Below are 17,543 nucleotides of genomic sequence, written 5' to 3' on the forward strand. Positions count from 1 at the left end.
GCCTGAGCCCTGATATTTCCATTCCTAAATCCACTTCATTTATTTTCACCTAGGCTTGAACCCTATCTTTTCATCTCTGCTCTCTGAATCCATCTTCTGGACCTTGCATTTTTGGGGACTTCAAGGGCACAAGGCTGTTTTCATTCAGATCCGTTGTAAGAGCAGACGAAGGTAGAGAGCAAAAAGCAGGCGAGTGAGCGCAAGGGTCAATGGAGAGCTCTAGCTCTGGACTCAGGCCTGCTGTAACCCCAGAGAGCATTTATCTACTCCCTGTGGGCACCCCAGCGAGGCGTTTGGCTCAAACACCACGATAGGAGAGATGCCACCTCAAAAGCATAAAAGGCAAGCAACTGTATCATGCCTTTATCACAGGAGATCATCCTCAAGGCTTATGTGCCATCAGGAGACCAGGTCCAAGGAATTACAGAAAAGTCACTGGAGGGTAGTCAAGGGCGACGCCAAGCAGCCAGGGCCAGGTGCCAGGGAAGGGGCTTCTTCCCCTTCCTGCCTCCTCCCCTTTCCTGCCCGGGGTGGGGGTGGCGGCTCTGGGAGAAAGCCCCGGGACGGGAGGTGGTTTGGGCAGCGCAGATACCCCCCGCCGCGGGCGCCGAGGTCGGCCAGCGCCCGCTTCCCTCGCGCTCTGCCCCCGCCCCGCCCCGCCTAGGGCTGCCCTCGGGTGGCCAGTCCGCGGGTCTCTCCTGGAGTCCCCGGCGACAGCGCCGCGGGGGCCGTGCGGGGAGCGCGCCCGGGCCCCGCCGCGGGGGGCTCTCACTTCCCCTCCCCAACGGCCGCGGGCGCAGGTGCGGCGGGCCGTGCCCCGTGCGGGGCGGGCCGGGTCCTGTGGACACGCCCCCGCGGCCGGTGCTCGGCGCCCGGCGGGAGGAAGCGCCAGAGCCGCCGCCGCTGCCGCGCGGAGCCCGGTGCCCCGCCGCGCCGCGCCCCGGGACCCGCCGGCCGGCGCCGCGCAGCAGCCCGCGGGCAGGTGAGCTGCGCCCGCGCCATGGCAGCCTCAGGTGCGTAGGCGGGCCCGGCCCGCGCCCCAGCCTCCCCGCCGCCGCCGCCGCCGCCGCTCCCGGGACCTGCCGCCCACCCTTCCCACGCGCCCTTCGCGGCCCGCCGCGCGGCTCTCTTCTGCCCCGCTTGCGCCTCCCCTGCCCCGACTTTTAAATCTCCGCCTCTGTCTCCGACTGGGCCTGGGTGCTCCGAGGCTCGTTGCTCCGGTTCTTCCAGCTCCGTGAGACCAGGCGGCGAGCCGGCTCGGGCCCATAGGGGGCGCTCAGGTAGTCCCAGGTGGGCGCCGGGGGATCGCGGGAGGCCCTTGGGCCACCTTCCCGAGCCTGCTTCCTCTGCCCTTCCTATGCTTTCTTCTTTTTTTTTTTTTTTTCATGTAGAATTTCGATAAGAATCTAAGAACACCGTTCCGTTAGCTTTAGTTTTCTTATGTCCTTTGCAGAACTTTGGGGAGTGGAGAAAAGTGAAGGCCCCTGGGTAACCTACCCATCAAAAGGTGCCAGGAGTCTTTTTTGAGTCTTGGGTTCTTCTCTGGTCACGGGTGTGGACATTTGCCAAAGTTACTCACTGTCTGAGATCCAGGATGGACCACGAAATGATGGTGATAATAGAGACAATTAAGAAGCACTTATTATGCACTATGATAGTTCTTGTGCATCTGCCTGTGTTCTCAGTGACGAGCAGGACAGCCTGGTCTCTGCTCTCGGGGAGTTTACAGTCTTGGTAGGAAAGCCATGCGTAAGTAAACAGGGAATCAGTAGATGAAATTAGTTACTGTATCTGCAAGTGGGTTTACTTGTATTTTCCTCACTCATTTTATGATTTAGTAGAAGTAACATGTATAACCAGGATGTAAACGCCTCTTGAAAACTAAAATCTAGTCAGCCAGGAGAAGATACTGTTCTTGAAGGATGTGGGCAGATGCTAGGATGAAGAGCCAGCTGTCCCCGTATCCCCTGAGGTCTAGCCTCCTAATGGTGCTTTGGAAGCAGGAGTGGGGTGGTGGTGGTGAAGAACGCCAGTGGTAACAGTCTATTAGATTTAGTAATGCAGGCTTATTCTTTAAAGGAAATGGGAAAGTTAGATAGCTTTAGCCTTATGGCTCTCAAGTGGGGCTCTGGAGGTTAGAAGAAGCTGTATTGTGGTAACAGTAGGCTCATAGTCCACATGTTCTGTTCGAAAGCTGAAGCAGAGTTGTCTAGAGGAAAGTCATTCATTCATTCAGCAAATATTTATTTCATGCCTACTGTTCCTCGGCACTGTTCTAGGTGTCAGGTGTATATTTAGTGATTAAAACAGGCATAAGTCACTTTCCTGTAGAGCTTATAGGACATGGGGGAAGGCAGACAATGCGCTTGGTGAGGAAAGTACATAAGTGCAGTGGGAAAACAGTAGAGGAGGTAAAGGGGGTTGGATTTGTAATTTTAAAGAAGGTAGCCAGATTAGGCCTCATGGAGAAAGGAACATTTGAGCAAAGATCTGAAAGGTCATGTGGGGGAACAGTGCTCCATTCAGAGGAACAGTAAGTGGGGGTATATGGTGTATTTAAGGAACAGGGAGCAGGTGGTGGAGTAGGTGGGTGATTGGACAGAAAGTAGGAGATGAGGTCGGTGAAGCTCCTACCTCTTTCCATGGTGGAGAACAGGCCCTGGGCTGTTAAGTGCAAGAAACAGCAAACTGGGAGAAACTACACAGAGGAGATAGAGGAAACCACCGTTGTTTAGAGTCCTATGTGCAGGACTCCAGTAGGGCCTGGCCCAAGGCCCTACTAGAAGAGTGTGCTCCCATTCAGATGGGGACTCTAGCACAGTGGCTGACTCTGGGGCTATTTATGGGCTCTGTAGTGTGGCTTCTGCCTTCACCTGTAATGGTTAGGGCTGTCAAACCCTCCTGCTATCAGCATACGCCGTGGTGAGACATTGCTTCAGGTCCTGCAAGTTGGGAGTTGGGCCTCTGAGGTCTCTGGGGCTCTTTGAGGTATGCAGGTTCAAAGACCCATGGTGGCAGTGAGAGTGCCTCTTGACAATATATTACAGGGTCTAGAGTCATCTAGGCCACTCTTCATGTGATCTTCTGCTTCTCGTCTTCCTCCTCCCTCTTCCGTTCACCCCCCCTTTTTTTAAATTTTAAACAGTTCTATTCAGATGTAGTTCACATACCATACAATTTGCCCATTTAAAGTATACAATTAAAAAAACAAAAACAAAAAAGTATACAATTCAGTGGCTTTTTAGTATCTTCACAGATATGTACAAACATTACCATGGTCAATTTTAGAACATTTTTCTCACCTCAAAAAGAAACTCATTTTGAGAAATGAGTGAAGGGGTATAAATTTATTAAATAGAATTTTTTTAAAAAAAGAGAAAGAAACTGTATGCTTTGGCTCTTGCCCTCTTATTCCTTCCTCCTGCCTGGCCCTAAGTTTTATGTGTGTGTCTCTGGATTTCCCTGCTCAGGACTTCCATATGAATGGGATCATATGTATGTAGTCTTCTGTGTTTTCTTTCACATAACATAGTGTTTTTTAGGGTTCACCCAAGTGGTAGCACGAGTCACATTCCTTTCTAAGGCCTAACTGTGTAGTCTTTTAAAATTTCCTTCTGCTGAAGGGTAACCATTTGTATTTTATGTTATTTTAATTTTAATTTTTTTAATTTTATTTTTTAAATAATTTTTTAATTTTTATTTATTTATGATAGTCACACAGAGAGAGAGAGAGAGAGAGGCAGAGGGAGAAGCAGGCTCCATGCACCGGGAGCCCGACATGGGATTCGATTCTGGGTCTCCATGATTGCGCCCTGGGCCAAAGGCAGGTGCTAAACCGCTGCACCACCCAGGGTTCCCTTAATTTTTATTTTTAAAAATATTTTATTTATTTATTCATGAGAGACAGAGAGAGAGAGAGAGGCAGAAACATAGGCACAGGAAGAAGCAGGCTCCATGCAGGAAGCCCGATGTGGGACTCGATCCCAGGACTCCGGGATCATGCCCTGAGCCAAAGGCAGACGCTCAACCACTGAGCCACTCAGGTGTCCCAGTATTTTATTTTATTTTATTTTATTTTATTTTATTTTATTTTATTTTATTTTATATTTTATTTTATATTTTATTTTATTTTATTTTATTTTATTTTTTTATTTTATTTTATTTTTTTATTTTATTTTATTTTATTTTATTTTATTTTATTTTATTTTATTTTATTTTATATTTTTTTTTCCAGTATTTTATTTTTTTGAAAGACATCTTTGCTTATCGAAATCAAGGAGAATCTTGGCTCCCTGTTTTTGAAAGAGCTTGGGGAGCAGGATTAAATGAAATGGAATCAACCTACCCTGGAATGTTCTCTAGGCTCCTGATGGCATCTCTTGCATTTACATACGAGACAGAGAGAGAGAGAGAGAGAGAGAGAGAAAACAAAGGGGCCCTAAGTGACTTCCCCAAGTGATCAAGTCTGTAGCTGGGTGAAGAGCAGAATCTTTTCCTCCATATGTCAGCCTTCAGATCTTTGAAGAAAGCTTGCATACCTATTCCTATCCTTTTTCTCCAAGGCTTCTCTTATCTTCAGGTTTTTCTACCATCCCTAGACTTATAGGATAATAGGGTTTGAAGGTACCTTTAATTTTTTGTGATCTTAACTCTGAACTGATTCTTGAGGTCCCTCAATACTCTGGTCAGGTCTCTAAACTTGAAACCTTTAGAGTCCTGTAGCTCTTCATGTGAGTCATCACCAGACCCTTCCGGATCCTGGTCACCTTTGATAGCGCACATCCTTCTTTGGTATGGTGCTCAGGACTGATGAATGGGGAGCCAGAGTCACCTACAGATTTAAAGAAACGGTCTGGGCTGGGTAGTTTGAAAAGCTGCCTGGCACTTCCCTTTTCTTTTCTTAGGTGGATTCTGAATCTTTCTAAGGAAGCTCTCTTTCAGTCACTGTCTTTCTTTTTTTTTTTTTTTAGTCACTGTCTTTCTAACCACTACTGTCATTCCCTGTTGCCACCAGCAATCGATACCTCTGCTGTTACCCATGGCTTTCTCCTATAGCCAAACCTGTTCAAGCTCTACAAGGATGAGGGCCCATCCTCATTTCTGTTTAGGATTTATGGACTTCTGTTGGTTCATGGGATTTCATTTTTCTTTTCTTTTTCTTTTTTTTTAAGAGTTTTTTAATTTGAGAGAGAGAGCACACGCACAAAGAGGAGGAATGGGAATGAGGGAGGGAGAGCAGGTCTTCCCCCACAGCAGAGAACATGACTGAGCTGAAGGCAGATACTTAACGGATGGGACTGAGCCGCTCAGAGGCTCCCGTGGATTTCATTTTTCTTAATAAGCAAACAAAACAGAATTGATTTGGCACATATGAGGAAATGACCTAAAGTTACAGGCAGGGAATTATCCTTGACAAAAGGGGTGTCCCCTTTGCAAGAAAGAGCTGCTGACGAAGCGTTAGGTCTTGTGTTGTTATCCAGCACATCACAGAGGAACTTTAACTTCCACTTTGGAACTTTTTTTAGAATTTCCCCAGCTTTCAGTTTCAGCAGAGGAGCAAAATTCAAGAAGGTGGTAGATTTCATTGTCCTCATTTACACTGAGGCAAAATTTGCTTAGACTTAGTACACTGGCCCCCAGTCACACCGCAGGTGGGTGACCAAGTGGGTTGTGAAGTTAACGAGGCTGAGGCACGAACCACTTCATTCTTGTTACTTTTGCTGAAAGGAGTTGGGAATGGGTGGGTGTCAAATTTTGCTACAGAACCCCAGGAATGAGACGTTTTCAATATGTTGTCCATTCAGAAGAGGCTAACCCCTGAAGTGTTTTTTAATTTAAATTGTATTTTAAAATTTTTATTTTAGAAGTTTTAGATTTCTTGAAAAACTGTGAAGATGTTAGAGTTCTCATATCTTCCACACCCAGTTTCCCTCGTTATTAATATTTGCACTTTTTTTGATGACTAGAGGTCTTTTAACACCCAGTAGACATTGCCTTGTGCTGTTAACAGAGAAGCAGGCCGTGTTGAGGCAGGATCCAGGGTGAAATGAATACTCCCTCCCTCAATGACCCCAGAACTTGTCATTTGAAATTATTGGTTTGCTTAGGGTCACTGTCTCCTCATAAAAGTGGGGTACGTTGCTCATGGCCATGTGGTCAAGGCAATCTAAAGTTGCTAATTTTCTTTCTTTTCTTTTTAAAATAGTTTGTTTATTCGTGAGAGACTGAGAGAGAGAGAGAGAGAGAGACAGAGACAGAGACATAGGTAGAGGGAGAAGCAGGTTCCCCCTGTAACTGTGTTACACAGAGGGAACCTGATGTGGGACTCCATCTGAGGACCCCGGGATCCCGACCTGGGCAGAAGGCAGATGCTCAACCACTGCCTTTAGAGGCCACCCAGAAGCCTCTAAAGTTGCTGACTTTCTGCTAAGTCAGTTATTGTTGTAAATCTGAATTGCCTTCTTAAGAGTACCTATTATATATACTCTTAGAAATACTTTTCTCTCTTCCTTATTTCTTTACCATCTATTGAAGACATCACCAATGGCTTTGTCACTAACGTATAAGGCCCTCCCGGAGATCTTATTCTCCTTCTAGCCCATTTGTAAAAATTGTTGACATGACATTTGCTAATATATTTATCTGTATAGGTGGGGGGTGTTGGTGGCTACTGCTTTTTACATTGCACTTTTCACTGAATTCTGAGCACAGATTGCTAACATTGCACCCTTACTATTATAATGCAATGCAAAGTGTTACACATGGTGGACCATGCACATGCACACCCATATGTATTAACACTTTACATTCAGAACAACATTTACCTCTGAGGATAAACCAACCACGTAGGAAAGAGGGGCAGAAAGAAGGTAAAAGTATTCTGATGCCTTTACTCTACTTTTCTCAGTATGAGCTCCATAGTTATGTTGCTTTGCCAATTTTATTCCTTCCATGGTTCTGAAATTATTTCTCCATTAAAGTACAAAGAACTGTGATTCACAGGGGAGAAAAAAGTGATCAGCAAAGATTTTATTTTATAGAAGGCTGCAGCACTGGCTTCCATATATTAAAATCTTGCCTTTAATCTGCTTAAACTTTGGGACCAGTGTAAGCATTCCTAAAATGGATTGTTTAATTCACGGTTGAGAAACTAGACCACACTCAGAATTGAATTTTCTGCAGAGCCACAAAGGTCAATGGTGTTGTCAGAATTGCTGACTGCCTCCTACCCCTCCCCCCCCACCATATTGCCTTCTTAAACAGACTTCTTTTAAAATTTGCACAACTCCCCTTCAAAAGTACTCCCAATGTGCTCCTACTGAGAGCCTGTTGGATTTTATATTAGCACTGGATTAGGGCTCCAGCAAAGCAGAGACTCCAAAAAGAATCCCCAAACTTTTTCCTTACTTGCTATTTTTAACAATTTGGTAATATTATCCCTGGGGATGTCAGAACTGTGTTGGGTTTACATGTAATATGTCATTGTTTATACTTTGAATATGGTGGAAAATGGGATAGGAAGGGGGAGTGCTCCCATGATGTTTTCAGACTTTACAGCCTCATGTCTTGCCCCAGGTCTGCCTTTGACCTTTTTGCCAGGAACCACTCAATGAAAAATGGTCCAGGGCTGATATTTAATTGTGATAATCCACAACTTGGGTAATTCTGAAGCTTCACTGGACTTGAGCACCTTCCTTCTCAGAATGGGGAGGAAGGATCCCTGTTGTATTGTTCCAATGAGTGGAGACTCCTCTGTGCTCACCCCTTCCAAGTCACAGAGAACAGTTAGTGGAAGATGAGACCTCCTCTAACAGTATGTTAAGAGCCAAACTTCTTTGAACTTTGTTAATTGGAAGATATGCTTTATGACTTGTAAGATTCTTTAGGCTTAGAAAAATTAAAAAATTAAAAGGCTTTAAAAAATTAAAACATTTTTTTTTTAAAAAAAAGATTTGACTTATTCATTTGACAGAAAGAGACAGAGAGAGGGAGGGAGAGAGAGGAAGGACAAGCAGGGGGAGGTGCAAGGGCAGAGGGAGAAGCAGGCTCCTAGATGAGCAGGGAGCCTGACTTAGGGCTTGATTCTAAGATCCTGGGACCATGACCTGAGCCGAAGGCGGATGCTTAACCCACTGAACCACCCAGGTGCCCTTACTGGTAAGAATCTTGACCGAATCCCTGATGGGAGGCAACAGGTGAGACGTGAGAAGACTGGACAGGGAACCAGAACAGGCAGAGGTTCAGTCCTGGCTTAGTGACTAATTTGCTTAGTGTGCATTTAAGCGAGTCCCTTCATCTTCCCAGATGAAATGTCTCTTTTATCTGTAAATGAGGAATTTGGGCTAACTGATCCAGCAAAGCTCTTTTAAACTCATTGCTTCTCTGAGGCTTTGGACTCTGTTTTTGGCATTTATGCTTTAGGAGAGGAAGAAGAAAGCCTATGTCACAGCCCAGGTGTGGTGAGGGACACTTTACCGATGGTATTGTGTAGATCAAAGCATTAATTCAACTGCAATTATTGTTTACATTCATGCATTGTTTCTATTAATGTGAGATGATAACAGCAGCTACCAATTAATGAGGGTTTACCACAAGCTAGGCACTATGCTTAGCACTTTATATGAAATAATCTCATTTAATTCTCACAAAACACTGATAAGTATTGCCATTATAAATCCATTTACCAATGAGTAAACTGATGTTCAGAATGTTTAAGTAGCTTGCCAAGGTTACACAGCTGATAACTCAGAGCTAAGATGCTAACTCTAGCTACTTGATTCCATACCTATGCTTATACCCACTGTATTTGGGAAAGAGCTGGGTTCTGGGGCCAAACTGTCTGAGTTCAAATTCTGACTCTGTCACCATGGATTTTTTTTTTAAAGATTTTATTTATTTATTTATGAGAGACAGAGAGAGAGAGAGAGAGAGAGAGAGAGAAGAGAGAGGCAGAGACACAGGTAGAGGGAGAAGCAGGCTCCATGCAGGGAACCCGACGTGGGACTCTATCCTGTGTCTCCAGGATCACATCCTGGGCTCAAGACAGGCACTAAACTGCTGAGCCACCCAGGCTGCCCCTGTCACCATGGGTTTTATGTAACCTGCCACCTCTCAATTTTCTCACCTTTAAAATGGGTCTAATAGTATTCTGTACCTTATAAGGTTACTGTGATGAATAAATGAGTTTACCAGGCAATGTGTGTAGAAAAGCATCTGCAACATAGTAAGCTCTCTATAAAGTGCTTGCTCTTGCTGTCATCATCATTGTCGTCAATTTATTGCCATCATTATCATTTTATATTGTGCCAGCTGTGGGTGGAAGAGCATGCCAGCAGAAGTGACAGTGATGTAAAGCTCTAAAATGGCATAGTATCTTCAGGCAGAGACAGGGAGACAGGGAGACTGGTATGGCTGGAATGCAGACTGTAAGTAGGGAAAGAGGTTTGACAGCTATCCTTGGGGCAGAATGTGAAAGACTGTGGGTGCCAGGACCCCTGTCTGGATGGTTTATCTTGCAGGTCACAGGTGCCCTAGAGAGAGCAGGTATGTTAACATGCTTCTGTGCCTCATTCTTGTTCAGGGGTGGTTGGAAGATGCGACATCCTCATCGTCTACGGCCCAGATGCTGAGGAATGGTGCCAGTACCTCCAGGACCTCTTTCTGTCCAGTCGGCAGATCCGTAGCCAGAAGACGCTGACTTACAGGCTGAGCCCTGAGGCCTCCTTCTCAGCCAAGGACCTGAACTTCTTCCTCAGCTCGCGCTGCGTCGTAGTGCTGCTGTCTGCGGAGCTGGTGCAGTGCTTCTACCAGCCGGCCCTCCTGCCCCTGCTGCAGAGAGCCTTCCATCCTCCACGTCGCGTGGTGCGGCTGCTCTGTGGGGTGCCGGACAGTGAGGAGTTCTTGGACTATTTTCCAGATTGGGTGCACTGGCAGGAGCTCACCTGTGACGATGAGCCTGAGACCTATGTGGCAGCTGTGAAGAAGGCCATTTCAGAAGGTAAGGGTGTCTTCTCAAGGAAAGATAGTGACCCCTTGGGACACCTGAGAGGCTCAGTGGTTGAGCGTCTGCCTTTGGCTTGGGTCATGATCCTGGGGTCCTGGGATGGAGTCCCACATTGGGCTCCCTGCAGGGAGCCGGCTTCTCTCTATCTGCCTTTCTCTGTGTCTCTCATGAATAAATAAATAAAAATCTTAAAAAAAAAAAAAAAAGATAAACAAGCCCTTAAAAAAAAAAAAATAAGAGTCATCCAGGCCCCAGGCATTTCAGGTGAGACAGCTTTCCCTGCTTTTGAACCCCTTCCATTATATCATCATTGACCTTAAGATTTTTGTGGAAAATGTATCACTTTGGATAACATGTTTACAGAGAAATACCCTTCTTCTCTATTTCCCACTAGCCTAGCTTCTGTCTTTTGCCCTGTTTCTCCTTTTAAAGTGGGAAAATTCTGGTCCTCTCTGCCAGGGCTAATGACTTCAGTGGCCCCAGGAAATGTCACATACAGTCTGATTAACGGTAGCGGAAGACGCGTTCTGGGATGGAGGCATGTCACAGCTCTTCTTCCTCTTTTGCTTTCTATTTTTGCCTCACTGTGGGCTATGAGTGGGCTATGTGTTTATCTCTGTTCTCTTGCCCTTTGATATCTTATATCCGATGCCAGCAAAGAAGCCTGGACAATTATGGGTTGATTTAGCTATGCTCAATTATCCCTGCTGTGACTTGGGCATTAATGTGTCTCATTCATCCCATCTCATCTGATTAACTGAATCAAGAATTCACTAATTCTTGGTGAACTTACGAAGCTTATATGACCTCTTCGATACTTTTATCTGGGAATAGTCTGCTCTAAACCAGTAAATATGACCAGATCTCTTAAACATATGGAGACTCTGGCTAATTGTAATATAAATGACTAGGGTTAATATAAAAGATGTCTCACCTAAAATGCCTGGGACTTGGATAAAAAATTCTTCTAGGGTTTGCTTTCCTTTATTTCAGAAGAGCACAATGAGAGAAAAAGCACATAATTCAATCTTGCATGATTACACTTCATTGCTTTGAGGGAGTTTTGATCTGCCTACACTTACAAAGAACTGAAACACAAGTAGTTATTTCTGCAGATGTGCTTATGTCACTGCTGTGGTCCATTATGATCTCGTGGGCAGGCCACTGTTACCCACCAGCCAGTCATTGACGGCTCCATGGATGTATTGTCACTGTATTGGCACCTCACACTGCATGATCTAACAGATTGTTCTTTAAAATATTCCAGTGGTGCTATTTTAAAAAAATGTTGAGAAGGATTCTTTTAATATTGTTTCAATGTGTCCAATGTTTAGATGCCTGGATAAATTGATCGCCTGTAATCATTTACTTTTTATTAATGACTCTGGCTCAGTATGGTATGAGACTTTAGCTTTAAGTATTTCTGAAAGAACAAAGTGTTTCTTTGTGGTGTTTCTGTTCTAAGAACAAATAACCTGTCATCAGAAAGAGATTATTTTAATGGGAGATTAAAATAAGCTTCTTAGTGGAAACTGCAGTTCAGAATCAATGGATAGGTAGGGACAAAAGGAGTTCTAGGAAGGAGAAGGAAGAAAGATGGCTTGTGGTTCCAATATAACTTTCTTATCTGGTGTTAGACTTGTGGACTTTGGGATTTGAGGAGTCTGTGTATGCTAGAATGGCTTGGGTTTGTTTTTTAGGTACTAATAGCCATTGCCCTTGGTCAGCCCAGTAATGTGATGCTATATCTCTGATTTTAATGCTAGGCAAGCATCCTTAACAAACTCAAGACTCAGAATCTGACTGTATGCCAAACAGAGCATTGACCAGAGATAGGGACACTCCATGGCGCTAACTTGGTGCCCAATATTGGGCAAGTCACTTACTGTCTTTGGGTGTCACTCTCCTTCTCTGTAAGAGGCAGAATAAAACTTGAACTAAGACACTTTCCAGGATTGATCATCTGTGATTCCCCAAGGCCAGAGAGTCTCAAACATTTCTGAAGCATCACCTTCTTATCCCATTTCACACCTGCTTTGACTTCCAGGAAGCTTAGAGTTAAAACTATATTTAAGAACAGCACTATCCCAAACTAGGTTGCTGATGTAATTATGCCCTTAGTCATATTCTCTATAGCTTGTGATAGTTTATTTTATTATTTCTCTTGTACATATGAGATTTTCCCAAGGTGTCTCAAAATAAAAGCAAAAAAGAAAAATTTTGTACACCCCACTACTATAGGATTCCCTACTCTCAAAGAAATAAACACATGAAACTTGTATCTTTGACTTTCTGTGTTAAGAAAGAAAATCTCAGTGGGAAATGTAATGGAAAATTGATAATGGGGGTGAATTAATGCTAGGGACAATAATTATGGTGTTCCTGATTGTAGGGTTGTTAAAAGCTATAGGGAGACAAATTTCAGGAAACCTTTCTAACAATTAGAAAGTGCAAAGATGGAATGGATTGGTTTTGGAGGTGATGAGTTTTACAACATTGGGAATATGTGAGTGGAGACTGTAGATGTGGCCTAAAGGGATTCAGCTTTGGAGCTATGGCTGGACCATATGACCTTCATAGCCTCTTGACTATAAAATTCCTTTACATGATATTCCTCATTTTCACCAGGAATACATTTCTCATTTCTCCTCCTCCTCCTCCTCCTCCTCCTCCTCCCCCTCCTCTTGCTTTTTAAAGATTTTATTTATTTATTTATTTATTTGAAGAGTGGGGAGGGGCAGAGAGAGAAGGAGTGAGAAAATCCTAAGCGGACTCCCAGCTGAGTGCAGAGCCCAACACAGGGCTCCATATCCTGATATCATGACCTAAACTGAAATCAAGAGTCGAACACTTAATGGACTGAGCCACCCAGGTGCTCTGGGAACACATTTCTGTTGTGAACACATTTCTTCCTCCTTTGCCCAAGTCTCCCAGGGGTTTCTAACTTTCCCTGAGAAAATCTTGGTCATGTTCCTACATTGACCTCAGCAGAAAATAGCAGGAAAAAAAGACCTCAAGTTATAATCTATGTAATCCTTAAAAACGGTGAAGCTCCCAGCATATATGCATATATATATATTTTCTTAACATTGAGGTACCTTTTGAAAAAAAAGTGACTACTTGATGAGATATTCACTGAGAGCATTTGAAATTTAGGCGAAATGTTAGACCATTTAAAACTTAAAGCTTAAAGATCAAGAGCTTTAGAGAGCAGAGCTGGTAATAAGATAATTATTCCAGAATCGTAGAGTAAATGGGGTTATAGTTAGTCAATTATATTTCTTTTGCTGCTATGTTATCTAAATAAGTGATTCTCAAACTTTTATGTGTTCAGGAAGACCCTGGGGATCTGGTCAGTATGCACATTCTGACTCTGTAGGTCTGGGTGGGGCTCAAGCTTTGGTATTTCTTTCTTTCTTTCTTTTTTTTAAAATTTTTTTTAAATTTATGATAGTCACAGAGAGAGAGAGAGAGAGAGAGAGAGAGAGGCAGAGACATAGGCAGAGGGAGAAACAGACTCCATGCACCGGGAGCCCGATGTGGGACTCGATCCCGGGTCTCCAGGATCGCGCCCTGGGCCAAAGGCAGGCGCCAAACCGCTGCGCCACCCAAGGATCCCCAAGCTTTGGTATTTCTAACAAGTTCCCAGGTGATGCTGATGCTGCTGGTCAAGGGTCTACTGAGTATGTGAGCAAGGGTCTAAGCCACTCTTCCTTTGCCAGGTCAGTGGTCATGTCCCTCTTTGGTGCATGGACCATTTTCTCCAATCTCCACTTTTCAGAAGGTAGAGGCACCTTCATCACATCAGAGTGACTCAGGGGTACCTGTCAGTGTAGGTGTGAACTTAGGCCAGTGTTTGGTACTTAGGCCAATAGACTTCAAGGCTGAGTTCTTGGGATCTCTTCCTCTGCTCCTGCTCACAGATTCAAAGTTGAGCTCTGGCAACTTTTAATCTCAGTTTTCCAGATGTAAGTGGTCCTGACATTGGAGTAAGGTTATACTTCCATTGCGATCCTTACTGTTTATTCATTTAATAGACCCCCTGATCATAATTACTATTCCACTAAAAAGTGTTTTGGAGGTTTTATTTTGTTTCTCACCCCCTCTCCAAATTTGTCAGCTACCTTCAAATTGAGCAGTTGTTTTAATTAGAGTCTTTCATGTGTTAGAGCAGGCAGTTTGTTTCCCAAGATCTTCATCTGTAAAATGATGGGGTTGTACCACATGATTTGGAAGGTTTCTTCCAGCCCCCAGCACTGTAATGTATCATTATAAGTTTTCTAAGAAGATGGTAAATTACTCAGAACACTTGAATTGATTCTGTTTAGTTCCAAAATATCTGCAGTGATATGTACCCAGTGCATAGAACACTGTACTATTGTTCTGGATTTTTTTTTAAATTGGGTGATTATTTTAAAATAAGGAAGTGAGAAAAACCCAGGTACAGCATAGAAATTATTTCCTCTTTTTACTGGCCCTCTATTCTTTGCTGCAAATCTCCCTGGAATACAAAAATAGATTGTTAGTGTGTGTGGAAAAGGACTTGCTGCTAGGTGATACTGAGTTTTATTTCCTGAGTTCTCATCTGTGTGTGTGTGTGTGTGTGTGTGTGTGTGTGCAGGAGGAAGGCAAGCACTAAACCTAATTCTTCTAATATTATTCAGTATGATATTGGAGACCTTACCTGCTTCTTTATATGCATTGTTTTCTCTTTGCCTCGCCCTATCCCTCTTCATGTGCCTTGTATGTCAGAAGTTCTGGTGATACCCAAAATTATAATATATTTTGCCCTTTGTTCTCATGGGGAACATTTGGAGGGATATGCCCACATCTGGTCTTCCTTTGTTGATATGAATGTTTTAATCTGAATATCATACTGGAGTTTAAAAGAGTTTAAAAGAAAGATAATTAGATGTTTAAAAATGGTTTCAGCTCATTAAATGGATTCCAAAATATTTTCCTAAATTTAAAAAGGAACATTTTTGGGCAGCCCCGGTGGCACAGCGGTTTAGCGCCGCCTGCAGCCCGGGGTGTGATCCTGGGACCCTGGATTGAGTCCCACGTCGGGCTCTCTGCATGGAGCCTGCTTCTCTCTCTGCCTCTCTCTCTCTCTTTCTCTGTGTCTCTATGAATAAATAAAATCTTTAAAAAAAATAATAAAAAGGAACTTTTTTTCTGAAATGAAGTAACATATGTTTATCATAATATTTTAAAAAAATACCTGTAGGTTATTGCCAATCTTCCCTTTTTTATAAATAATGTTGCCCAAAAAAAATAATGTTGCAATATAGCTTCCTGCAACTTTGTGCCTAAATCTTTGTGAATCTGTCCATTTCCCAATCTTATCTCTTTAGGGCTCCTGGAAATAGGGTGGCATGACTACTCTGTGTATCTTCTTGCAGTCTCCCTATAACCTGAATCCATGGCGCCTCTTACTACAGTTTTTTGTTGTTGTAATTTAATTTTTTTCTTTCCCTTTATGGCTGATTAAGTCACTTATTTACATGCACAGTCTTTCTTGCAGAGATACTCATGTGGAGAACTGCCCTGCACCTTTCCTTCCCCTCACAGAAAGCGCTAATAATAACATAAAGGCTTTTTTTGAGAGTTATTAAGAGTAATGCAGTGGATACTTTATGTAATTTATTTCCCCCAATGATCCTGAGTAGGTAGATGGTTTTATTACCATTCCCCAGATGAGAAAACTAAGGTTCAGAGAGTGTAGGTGACTTGCACAAAGATGGGAGCAGCTCTCTTTGGAACTGAGGGAACTTCAGACTCTAGAATGTTCTCCACATTGCCTTGCTCTCCCCAGAGTCTCATCTCACTGCCCTTGTTTTCTGCATGGAGACAACAGGGATGACAAGAGTTCATGGAAGAAACAGGATCAGGGATAGGGAAGCTTTGCTGAGTTCACTAGATCACACCGTTGCCAGCAAAAGTGCTGGGCTCCCACCCCAGGCCTGTTGAACCAGAAGCTCAGAGGGGTGAGTCCCAGGAATGGAAATCTCAACAATCCCTGCTATTGGTTCTGCCCCACAGCTGTGTGCTGTAGGCTCTGCTTCTTGCCTGGTGCCCTGTCCCTTGGTTTTGTGGTTAGGGGAGCAGGCAGCTGCAGGCCCCATGGGCTGTGATGAGACAGGTCACGGGGCAGAGGTCCCAGGGGTTTGGAGCTCGGCCACAGCCTGACTTGTTTCCACGTCACAGGGAGCAGCCCGCAGAGAAGGGAGGAGAGTCAGACCCTCCTAACAAAGGGGAAGTCACTGCGCCCTCCTTGTTCTCCTTGGTGCAGTGGCCATACTGATGGTAAGTCATTCACTTCTGGGGCTCCTGTGGTTCCTTGCAGAGCTGAGGGGTGAATATGACCTTTGGCCTCTTGAGATGGACTATTTTTGTTCTGCTGCTCTTCTGCCTCAAGGCCATGGGTATTTGGATCTGCTCTTTCTCTGCTGTGGGTTAAGCACTGTGCAGTTGGCTCCTCTAGGTTCCTTAAATGCCCCCTGCTGATGGAGGCTTTCTTCCTTAAGCTCTTCTTACTTTTTGTAGTAATCTTTAATTTAGGGAAGAAGGTGTCCAACTGGGATAGCTAAAATCCACCCTGGTGTTCATTAGAAAGCCATGGCCTGTCCCAGGGTCCTTTGGATTTCCTTGCTAGGTGCCCAAACTGCCTTGTAGAACAAGGTAAGTTCACCCTCCTAGCTGTGCCTGAAACAATTAAGGAAGATATTGGGGCCTGTGGAACTAGCACCCCCCTCCCGCCCCCAGGCCTCTGAGGCCCCCAGGGTTATGAATTTTCCCACAGAGCTATGAGCTGCAGGTGGCTTGGTATAATTGGCTACCCCTGCTGCTTCGTCAGCCACCGAGATGGCCACCTCCTCTTAGTTCACTAGCTTTTGTGTGGCCCCTGGAGGAAGGTATCTGAACGTCACTCTGTCAACTGTGGTTGGTTGGTGAGATGCAGTGAAGAGGGAGTGATGAACGTTCAAGTTTCCACTCCCGGGAGAATCTCGTTTGTACCTGTCTTTGTCTCAATTTTCTATCCTGCGCTGGGATGGAAATACTAGATACAGGAATTTCCTTGGTTAGTTGTTTACCCTGTTCTTTCAGTATTTTTTGCCTCTTACTTCTGGGACTGTTGGTCATAGAGAATACTAGAACTCAGAAGGAACCTGGCATATGTTTTACCCTTTTTTATAGACATGATTTCATTTGGTCCATGTAATTTTCCTGTGAGGAAGATGTTATCGTTATGTCCATTTTATTTATTTATTTATTTATTTATTTATTTATTTATTTATTTATTATTATGCCCATTTTAAAGATGAGGAAAACAAGGCCTAGGCGGGTTCAGTGACTTGCCCAAGGTCACACAGCTGCTTGTCCATAAAAGGATCAGGGCAAGGGCCTCCTGCTATGCAATTCAAGGCCTGCCTACTCATGGCCTTATCTACATACCACAACCAGCTTTTCATCTGGTACATATTCATTGGGCATCTACTATTTCCAATGCCCTGTGCTAGGATAGAGCAGGGAAGGACAG

At 44.1% G+C, this 17,543-nt stretch overlaps 1 protein-coding gene across 1 annotated transcript in view; it reads left to right on the forward strand.

The window, feature by feature from the left end:
• The first annotated feature begins 891 nt into the window (after positions 1–891).
• The window catches only part of PIK3AP1 (phosphoinositide-3-kinase adaptor protein 1), a 119,575-nt gene continuing 102,923 nt past the window's right edge, over positions 892–17,543 (forward strand). The window contains exons 1-2 of the mRNA XM_041729683.1: positions 892–1,013; positions 9,581–9,997. Of these exons, the coding sequence (XP_041585617.1) occupies positions 1,001–1,013; positions 9,581–9,997 (430 nt within the window). The 5' untranslated portion in view covers positions 892–1,000. The remainder of the gene's footprint in view (positions 1,014–9,580; positions 9,998–17,543) is intronic.

Source organism: Vulpes lagopus, chromosome 2 (assembly GCF_018345385.1).
Source record: "Vulpes lagopus strain Blue_001 chromosome 2, ASM1834538v1, whole genome shotgun sequence".
NCBI lineage: Eukaryota > Metazoa > Chordata > Mammalia > Carnivora > Canidae > Vulpes > Vulpes lagopus.